This window comes from Callionymus lyra, chromosome 3 (assembly GCF_982586985.1).
Source record: "Callionymus lyra chromosome 3, fCalLyr1.hap1.1, whole genome shotgun sequence".
NCBI lineage: Eukaryota > Metazoa > Chordata > Actinopteri > Syngnathiformes > Callionymidae > Callionymus > Callionymus lyra.
Window position 1 is genome coordinate 2,341,277 of NC_141820.1, and position 11,211 is coordinate 2,352,487.

Genomic DNA, 11,211 nt, shown 5'->3' on the forward strand with positions numbered 1-11,211 from the left:
GTAGTATTGTCCAGTACTTGACTCTGGTGTTGTGATAGTGTAGTAACAAGTATATATGTGTAGTATTGTCCAGTACTTGACTCTGGTGTTATGATAGTGTAGTAACAAGTATATATGTGTAGTATTGTCCAGTACTTGACTCTGGTGTTGTGATAGTGTAGTAACAAGTATATATGTGTAGTATTGTCCAGTACTTGACTCTGGTGTTATGATAGTGTAGTAACAAGTATATATGTGTAGTATTGTCCAGTACTTGACTCTGGTGTTGTGATAGTGTAGTAACAAGTATATATGTGTAGTATTGTCCAGTACTTGACTCTGGTGTTGTGATAGTGTAGTAACAAGTATATATGTGTAGTATTGTCCAGTACTTGACTCTGGTGTTGTGATAGTGTAGTAACTAGTATATATGTGTAGTATTGTCCAGTACTTGACTCTGGTGTTGTGATAATGTAGTAACTAGTATATATGTGTAGTATTGTCCAGTACTTGACTCTGGTGTTGTGATAGTGTAGTAACAAGTATATATGTGTAGTATTGTCCAGTACTTGACTCTGGTGTTGTGATAGTGTAGTAACAAGTATGTATGTGTAGTATTGTCCAGTACTTGACTCTGGTGTTGTGATAGTGTAGTAACAAGTATTTATTTGTAGTATTTTCCAGTACTTGACTCTGGTGTTGTGATAGTGTAGTAACAAGTATATATGTGTAGTATTGTCCAGTACTTGACTCTGGTGTTGTGATAGTGTAGTAACAAGTATTTATTTGTAGTATTTTCCAGTACTTGACTCTGGTGTTGTGATAGTGTAGTAACAAGTATTTATTTGTAGTATTGTCCAGTACTTGACTCTGGTGTTGTGATAGTGTAGTAACTAGTATATATGTGTAGTATTGTCCAGTACTTGACTCTGGTGTTGTGATAATGTAGTAACTAGTATATATGTGTAGTATTGTCCAGTACTTGACTCTGGTGTTGTGATAGTGTAGTAACAAGTATATATGTGTAGTATTGTCCAGTACTTGACTCTGGTGTTGTGATAGTGTAGTAACAAGTATATATGTGTAGTATTGTCCAGTACTTGACTCTGGTGTTGTGATAGTGTAGTAACTAGTATATATGTGTAGTATTGTCCAGTACTTGACTCTGGTGTTGTGATAATGTAGTAACTAGTATATATGTGTAGTATTGTCCAGTACTTGACTCTGGTGTTGTGATAGTGTAGTAACAAGTATATATGTGTAGTATTGTCCAGTACTTGACTCTGGTGTTGTGATAGTGTAGTAAGAAGTATGTATGTGTAGTATTGTCCAGTACTTGACTCTGGTGTTGTGATAGTGTAGTAACAAGTATTTATTTGTAGTATTTTCCAGTACTTGACTCTGGTGTTTTGATAGTGTAGTAACAAGTATATATGTGTAGTATTGTCCAGTACTTGACTCTGGTGTTGTGATAGTGTAGTAACAAGTATTTATTTGTAGTATTTTCCAGTACTTGACTCTGGTGTTGTGATAGTGTAGTAACAAGTATTTATTTGTAGTATTGTCCAGTACTTGACTCTGGTGTTGTGATAGTGTAGTAACTAGTATATATGTGTAGTATTGTCCAGTACTTGACTCTGGTGTTGTGATAATGTAGTAACTAGTATATATGTGTAGTATTGTCCAGTACTTGACTCTGGTGTTGTGATAGTGTAGTAACAAGTATATATGTGTAGTATTGTCCAGTACTTGACTCTGGTGTTGTGATAGTGTAGTAACAAGTATATATGTGTAGTATTGTCCAGTACTTGACTCTGGTGTTGTGATAGTGTAGTAACAAGTATTTATTTGTAGTATTTTCCAGTACTTGACTCTGGTGTTGTGATAGTGTAGTAACAAGTATATATGTGTAGTATTGTCCAGTACTTGACTCTGGTGTTGTGATAGTGTAGTAACAAGTATTTATTTGTAGTATTTTCCAGTACTTGACTCTGGTGTTGTGATAGTGTAGTAACAAGTATAGTGTTGCATCTACACATCTTCTCTTTCCAGACAATCACTGGATGACAAAACGTTTTCTCAAAGTGTGTCACGCTTGTCAAGTGCTTCTCCTCTAAGAGGCTCAGTGACGGACTGACTCTGTGAGTGACGGTTCATGTTGCAGGATGATTAAACTACTTGACGATCGTTCCATCTGCAGCGTGTCCTGCCATCACTCATCGTCTGCTTTCCTTTCCTCCTCCGTCCATCCTCTCATCCCTCCTGCGGGCCTCAGCGAAGACCCTTCCATCCTGAGGGAGTGATGTTGGCCCTCCCCCTGCCGCCGCCACTCTCCGAGCGTTGGATGCGCCGCAGCGTTGGATGTGATGCAGTGTTGGATGTGATGCAGTGTTGGATGTCATGCATCGTTGGATGCGCTGCAGAGTTGGATGTCATGCAGCGTTGGATGCGACGCAGCGTTGGATGTCATGCAGTGTTGGATGTCATGCAGCGTTGGATGCGACGCAGCGTTGGATGTCATGCAGCGTTGGATGCGATATAAACTTGCTACAGCGTTGGATGCGACGCAGCGTTGGATGCGACGCAGCGTTGGATGCGACGCAGCGTTGGATGCAGTCTTGGATGCGACGCAGCGTTGGATGCGACGCAGCGTTGGATGCAACGCAGCGTTGGATGCAACGCAGCGTTGGATGCGACGCAGCGTTGGATGCGACGCAGCGTTGGATGCGACGCAGCGTTGGATGCGATGCAGCGTTGGATGCGACGCAGCGTTGGATGCAGCGTTGGATGCGACGCAGCGTTGGATGCGACGCAGCGTTGGATGCGACGCAGCGTTGGATGCGACGCAGGGTTGGATGCGACGCAGCGTTGGATGCAGTCTTGGATGCGACGCCTTGGATGCAGCGTTGGATGCAGCGTTGGATGCGACGCAGCGTTGGATGCAGCGTTGGATGCGACGCAGCGTTGGATGCAGTCTTGGATGCGACGCCTTGGATGCAGCGTTGGATGCAGCGTTGGATGTGACGCAGCGTTGGATGCAGTCTTGGATGCGACGCCTTGGATGCAGCGTTGGATGCAGCGTTGGATGCAGCGTTGGATGTGATACCAGCCTAAGCGTGAATACTGTCACCATTAGAAGGCCCTGGAGAGACGTGTTATTAATTCTCAGCTCCGTCTCTTCTATGAATCCACTGTTAATTACCTCGTCTGCCTCTTCGTTCGCCCAGAAGAGGGTGAAATTAAACACAGCAGTGTGTGTGTGTGTGTGTGTGTGTGTGTGGTTGTGTCATTCATCCAGGACTCTCGTTGTGTAGCTGTAGTTGTTCTGAGATACATGGACAAAAACCTCATTAATATGGTTGAGATCCATCATATCATGGTTTCTGTGGATGATTGTTGCTCATTTGAAGATGTAGTTTGACCTTCATGAGTCACATCTTCATGAGTCACATCTTCATGAGTCACATCTTCATGAGTCACATCTTCACGAGTCACATCTTCACGAGTCACATCTTCACGAGTCACATCTTCATGAGTCACATCTTCATGAGTCACATCTTCATGAGTCACATCTTCATGAGTCACATCTTCACGAGTCACATCTTCATGAGTCACATCTTCACGAGTCACATCTTCACGAGTCACATCTTCACGAGTCACATCTTCACGAGTCACATCTTCATGAGTCACATCTTCACGAGTCACATCTTCACGAGTCACATCTTCACGAGTCACATCTTCATGAGTCACATCTTCACGAGTCACATCTTCACGAGTCACATCTTCATGAGTCACATCTTCACGAGTCACATCTTCATGAGTCACATCTTTATGAGTCACATGAAGTAATACTAACTTATGATCTAGTGAAACACTAGTGATCCAGTGAAGTAATACTAACTTATGATCTAGTCAAACACTAGTGATCCAGTGAAGTAATACTAACTTATGATCTAGTCAAACACTAGTGATCCAGTGAAGTAATACTAACTTATGATCTAGTCAAACACTAGTGATCCAGTGAAGTAATACTAACTTATGATCTAGTCAAACACTAGTGATCTACTCTGGTCTGATCGTCTGATCGTCTACTCTGGAAGTCCACTAAACTTGAGGTGCATAGACTTCACCTCAGGGATCTGATGTCTTCTTACAATGAGATGGTGGAAACTGCCAGATCTGATTACATCAGAAAACTGGTAGCAGCAAATAGGAAAAACCCCAAAGTTTTGTTTGACACGATTAATTATCTCGTGTCTCCTGCTCCTCAAATCACGCCGGTCTTCTGTGAAGCTGACAGCAATGCATTGTTGAGATTTTTCATTGACAAAATTAAATTGATCAAAGAGAAAATCTCTCCCCCTTTGTTGGGAACCCCTACTGTCTCTGAGCCCCTCTCCTCCTCTTGGTCCTCCTTCACTGCTGTATCTTTGGGTGATATTTCGGCACTAGTGAACAAGATGAAACCCTCCTCTTGCTCAGATGATGTCCTTCCTTGTAGGCTTTTTATCAAAGTATTTGATGTAATTGGCCCCTGGGTTACCAATATGGTGAACCTCTCCCTTTCCACAGGGGTTTTTCCCAATGCATTTAAACATGCCATTGTGGAGCCTCTGCTCAAAAAACCAGGCTTAGACCCAAATGACCTCAATAATTTCAGGCCTATTTCTAAGCTCCCTTTCTTGTCCAAGATCTTGGAAAAGGTGGTGTCTGAGCAGCTGTCTTTGTTCCTGGATCAGAGCGACATCCATGAGAAGTTTCAGTCTGACTTCCACTAACATCATTCTACGGAGACAGCTTTACTGAAAGTGTCCAGTGACATCATGATGTCGGCTGACTCTGGTAAATCCACTGTTCTGGTTCTCTTGGATCTGTCCTCAGCCTTTGACACAGTTGATCACCAGATCCTGCTGAGAAGACTAAGGGATGAAGACTGTCTGGGTCTGTGTTAGAATGGTTCTCATCTTACCTTTCTGGGCGCAGTTTTAGTGTATCTGCCAATCAAATGAGGTCTGAATCGGCAGATCTGTTGTGTGGAGTCCCTCAAGGTTCTGTTCTGGGTCCTTTATTGTTTTTGCTGTACTTGATTCCCCTTGGTAAAATCATTCAGAGATTTCCAGATGTTTCTTATCACATTTTTGCTGATGACATCCAGCTCTACTGCTCTTTTGATCCAACTGAGCTCCAGAGGCTGAACTTAGTCAATTGTTTGCTAGAAATCAAACAATGAGTGAAAACACTTTACAGCTAAATGTGGATAAAACTGAAACTCTGGTGATTGTTGATGATAAGATTCCAGGGTTGAGTCAGTACTTGGGTGACTTAGGTCAGTCTGTCAAACTGAGCCTGAGAAACCTGGGTGTTGTATTTGATAAAGACATGTCTCTTGTTCGACACTGAAGAAAACTGACCAGAAACTGTTTCCTTCAACTGAGAAAAATCTCTAAACTTAGGAAAATGTTGTCGGAACATGATCTGGATCTTATAATCCATGCGTTTGTTTCTTCTCGTCTGGACTATTGTAACAGTTTGTTTTCATGTCTTAACAAGAAGGATCGTCTCGTCTGCAGTTGATTCAGAATTCTGAGCCGCTCTAGTAGAAGAACTCACATTTCTCCTTCAAACTCTTCACTGGCTTCCAGTTTCTTTCAGGATCAACTTTAAAATTCTGGTTCTTACTTTCAGATCTATTCATGGTCAGGCTCCTCCTTACATCACTGATCTGATCCAGCCTTACACCCCAGCTCGGGCTCTGAGGTCTGTGGATCAGAATCTACTGATGGTTCCACGCACACGACTCAGGACCAGAGGAGAGAAATCTTTTCAGGCTGTTGCTCCTAAGCTTTGGAACGATCTTCTCTCTCTTTGCTCTTGATGATCTACTGACTCCTTTAAGAAACATGTGTGTTTGATGATCTACTGACTCCTTCAAGAAACATGTGTGTTTGATGATCTACTGACTCCTTCAAGAAACATCTGTGTTTGATGATCTACTGTGTCCTTCAAGAAACATCTGTGTTTGATGATCTACTGACTCCTTCAAGAAACATGTGTGTTTGATGATCTACTGACTCCTTTAAGAAACATGTGTGTTTGATGATCTACTGACTCCTTCAAGAAACATGTGTGTTTGATGATCTACTGACTCCTTCAAGAAACATCTGTGTTTGATGATCTACTGTGTCCTTCAAGAAACATCTGTGTTTGATGATCTACTGACTCCTTCAAGAAACATCTGTGTTTGATGATCTACTGACTCCTTCAAGAAACATCTGTGTTTGATGATCTACTGACTCCTTCAAGAAACATCTGTGTTTGATGATCTACTGACTCCTTCAAGAAACATATGTGTTTGATGATCTACTGACTCCTTCAAGAAACATCTGTGTTTGATGATCTACTGACTCCTTTAAGAAACATCTGTGTTTGATGATCTACTGACTCCTTCAAGAAACATCTGTGTTTGATGATCTACTGACTCCTTCAAGAAACATCTGTGTTTGATGATCTACTGACTCCTTCAAGAAACATCTGTGTTTGATGATCTACTGACTCCTTCAAGAAACATCTGTGTTTGATGATCTACTGACTCCTTCAAGAAACATCTGTGTTTGATGATCTACTGACTCCTTCAAGAAACATCTGTGTTTGATGATCTACTGACTCCTTCAAGAAACATCTGTGTTTGATGATCTACTGACTCCTTCAAGAAACATCTGTGTTTGATGATCTACTGACTCCTTCAAGAAACATGTGTGTTTGATGATCTACTGACTCCTTTAAGAAACATCTGTGTTTGATGATCTACTGACTCCTTCAAGAAACATCTTAAGACGTTTCTATTTGTTCAGGCTTTTCCTTGAATTTCTCGAACTCCTGTGTTGTTCTCAGTATTATCTTGATCTTTAAAGTATGTACTTTTTTGAATATTGTTTTGATAGTTTAAGCGCTTTGTGACCCTGGTCTGGAAAAGCTCTATATAAATAAATATTACTTACTTACTTACTTACTCTGGTCTGATCGTCTACTCTGGTCTGCAGAAGCTGAAGCAGAAGAACCAGCAGCTGAAGCAGATCATGGACCAGCTGAGGAACCTCATCTGGGAGATCAACTCCATGCTGGCAGTTCGAAGCTGAACTCTTGACACGAACTCATGATTATGACCAGCTGTGACATCATCAGTGACATCATCAGTCTCTGGAGCAGCTGTGACATCATCAGTGACATCATCAGTCTCTGGAGCAGCTGTGACATCATCAGTGACATCATCAGTCTCTGGAGCAGCTGTGACATCATCAGTGACATCATCAGTCTCTGGACCAGCTGTGACATCATCAGTGACATCATCAGTCTCTGGAGCAGCTGTGACATCATCAGTGACATCATCAGTCTCTGAACCAGCTGTGACATCATCAGTGACATCATCAGTGACATCATCAGTCTCTGGACCAGCTGTGACATCATCAGTGACATCATCAGTCTCTGGACCAGCTGTGACATCATCAGTGACATCATCAGTCTCTGGACCAGCTGTGACATCATCAATGACATCATCAGTCTCTGGACCAGCTGTGACATCATCAGTGACATCATCAGTCTCTGGAGCAGCTGTGACATCATCAGTGACATCATCAGTCTCTGGAGCAGCTGTGACATCATCAGTGACATCATCAGTCTCTGGACCAGCTGTGACATCATCAGTGACATCATCAGTCTCTGGACCAGCTGTGACATCATCAGTGACATCATCAGTGACATCATCAGTGACATCATCAGTGACATCATCAGTGACATCATCAGTCTCTGGACCAGCTGTGACATCATCAGTGACATCATCAGTGACATCATCAGTCTCTGGACCAGCTGTGACATCATCTGTGACATCATCAGTGACATCATCAGTCTCTGGACCAGCTGTGACATCATCAGTGACATCATCAGTCTCTGGACCAGCTGTGACATCATCAGTGACATCATCAGTCTCTGGACCAGCTGTGACATCATCAGTGACATCATCAGTGACATCATCAGTCTCTGGACCAGCTGTGACATCATCAGTGACATCATCAGTCTCTGGACCAGCTGTGACATCATCAGTGACATCATCAGTCTCTGGACCAGCTGTGACATCATCAGTGACATCATCAGTGACATCATCAGTCTCTGGACCAGCTGTGACATCATCTGTGACATCATCAGTCTCTGGACCAGCTGTGACATCATCAGTGACATCATCAGTCTCTGGACCAGCTGTGACATCATCAGTGACATCATCAGTCTCTGGACCAGCTGTGACATCATCTGTGACATCATCAGTGACATCATCAGTCTCTGGACCAGCTGTGACATCATCAGTGACATCATCAGTGACATCATCAGTCTCTGGACCAGCTGTGACATCATCAGTGACATCATCAGTGACATCATCAGTCTCTGGACCAGCTGTGACATCATCAGTGACATCATCAGTCTCTGGACCAGCTGTGACATCATCAGTGACATCATCAGTCTCTGGACCAGCTGTGACATCATCAGTGACATCATCAGTCTCTGGACCAGCTGTGACATCATCAGTGACATCATCAGTCTCTGGACCAGCTGTGACATCATCAGTGACATCATCAGTCTCTGGACCAGCTGTGACATCATCAGTGACATCATCAGTCTCTGGACCAGCTGTGACATCATCAGTGACATCATCAGTGACATCATCAGTGACATCATCAGTGACATCATCAGTGACATCATCAGTGACATCATCAGTGACATCATCAGTCTCTGGACCAGCTGTGACATCATCAGTGACATCATCAGTGACATCATCAGTGACATCATCAGTGAGACGACCACGAGACGCTTGTGACGTCTTTGTCTTCATCGAGAAGCTGCTGATAAACTTGACCTTTGACCTGATCGTAGCTCGTGTCACTTTATATGAAATCTGTCAATCAAACCTCAAGATCAAGCATTTTTCACCATTATCTCTTATACTATATTATATTTTTATATTATATTATTACTAAATTATTATTATATTATATTATTATAATTATATTATATTATATTTAATTATATATACGATGTTTTCAAACATTTACATTAAAACATTTCAATACGTAAAAAACTTTTATTTCAACATTTCTGTAGAAATATTGAAATAAAAAATCTGAAATATTTGTTAAAACTATGTTTTTAAATGTTCGATTTTCTTTTAATTGAAATATTTATTTAAAAAATACAAACTTTAAATAACGATTTTATTCTTTAAAAGACAATCAAACGCGTGTCAAGATCTCGCGGGCCTAGACCGGTGCCAGGTGTCACGCCAGCGGAGTATTGACGTTTATTCAAAATATACATGTTTTAAACAAATGAAATATTGTCTAAATATAATATTTGAAGGTAAAACAAACTATAAGTTGTCGTTGCGTCTCATTTCTTGAGCGAAGGACGAAGAGATTTAAAGTTTGTTGCTTTGAAGGAAGAAAAATCTTCTTTGTTTTTTGTACTAAAAAAGAAAATAAATCTTGAATAAATCAATTCCTTTGATGTTTTGTCTGATAAACTTTAACGTATTTCCTTCAACCCGTCGTTTGTTTTCGACTCTTTCAAGAAACATCGAGGCTCGTCGCGAGAACAAACTCTGAGACAGTTGTTACCAAATATGACTTTTATTCTTTTATAAATCGTTCTTACAAAAATTGGCGTCGATGACCTGCGTGACCTCCAGGCAGGAGGCGGGGCTTATAAATGACCCCCGACCTGATGACGAACGGACGGTCGTCGTCGCCGCGGCAACAGAGTCAGAGTCGTCCAGTGTATGACGTGACCTTGAAGGCAGAGGTCGAGCGAGTTTCCTCCGGGTTCTCCACCTGTCAATCACTCCTTTGGATTTGATCACAATCTTAAATATTCTCGTGTTAAATAAACGTGTTTTTATAGTAAATGTATGAGTTTGTCGAGAGATAAAATTAAAAAGAATGTTTTTCACTGAAAAACGGATAAAAACAAATAGAAAAATGATCGATTTTTGCTTCACGTTAATAAAAAAAAGGATCAAAACTCGATTTAAATAAAGTTTATCGTGAATTCACTGAAATAAAAGTCGATGATTCAACTTTTATCAACTTATATTAACTTAACATTTTCAAACTTTCTTTCATTGAAATGTTGTTTTAAGAATTGATTGATTTTTCTGATTGATTTGAACAAAAAGTAATATTTTCTGAATAAATCCTTTAAAAACTCATATCTTGGACTCGTCAAGTTAAAACTCTGGACACTGAAGGATCCAGAAGCAGTGCAGACAGAAGCAGCCGATCACAGATGCACAGATCATCAGAGAGACCAGCGGGGAGGCGCTCGGGTTCTGCGGCTGTTTGGCAAAAATAAATACTTAAGTGAAGGTCGAACCGTTGTTGTTGTTGTTGTTGTTGTTGTTGTTGTTGTTGTGGTTGTTGTTGTTGTTGTGGTTGTTGTTGTTGTTGTTGTGGTTGTTGTTGTGGTTGTTGTTGTTGTTGTTGTTGTTGTGGTTGTTGTTGTGGTTGTTGTTGTTGTTGTGGTTGTGGTTGTTCATGATGATGATGATGATGATGATCAGGTTGACATTGATTTGGACGTGAAAACACAACTCATTTTCTGAACAACAACACACACGCACTAACACACCCCTCCCCCACACACACACACACGCGCACGCACACACACACACACGCACGCACACACACCGTACACTAACACACATGGTTCTTAAACCAAACAAACAAAAACAAACATGATAATTAAGATCAAACACATGAAAAACAAAAGGCATGATGGGAGTTTGATCTTGTCGCGGCACTAGCTGAGTCATGCTAACTATTAGCGGAACACGTTAGCGTTTCTTCTTCCTGTCGTCGATCAGACGTCAATCAAAGATCGGAATCTTTCGTCGCGACGACTCGTCAAAGACACGCTTCGTTTTCACCGACGAGTCAAAACGAAACATCGCGTTTCTCTCGATCGTTGGCGTGTTTTCTCCGATGTTAGCTTCGTGAAAAGTGTCGTTCGTTCTTGAGTTTGTCGTTTATTTTTCAAGTTGTTCTTGAGTTCATTGTGTTGATGTTTGTTGAAGAAACGACGACAACAAAAACAACAACAACAACAACATGTTCAGAAACTAAAATGTGACCAAAGTTTGATTCTTTCTTTAAAGAACAGGAAGTTGAAACACGACATTCTTTGGCACCGTAA

The 11,211-nt window shown here is 41.3% G+C and overlaps 1 protein-coding gene across 1 annotated transcript in view; it reads left to right on the top strand.

Moving 5' to 3' along the window:
- Nucleotides 1-7,816, top strand: part of med30 (mediator complex subunit 30) — a 43,435-nt gene extending 35,619 nt beyond the window's left edge. The window contains exon 5 of the mRNA XM_087786163.1: nucleotides 7,020-7,816. Within this exon, the coding sequence (XP_087642289.1) occupies nucleotides 7,020-7,115 (96 nt within the window). The 3' untranslated portion in view covers nucleotides 7,116-7,816. The remainder of the gene's footprint in view (nucleotides 1-7,019) is intronic.
- Nucleotides 7,817-11,211: the final 3,395 nt, after the last annotated feature.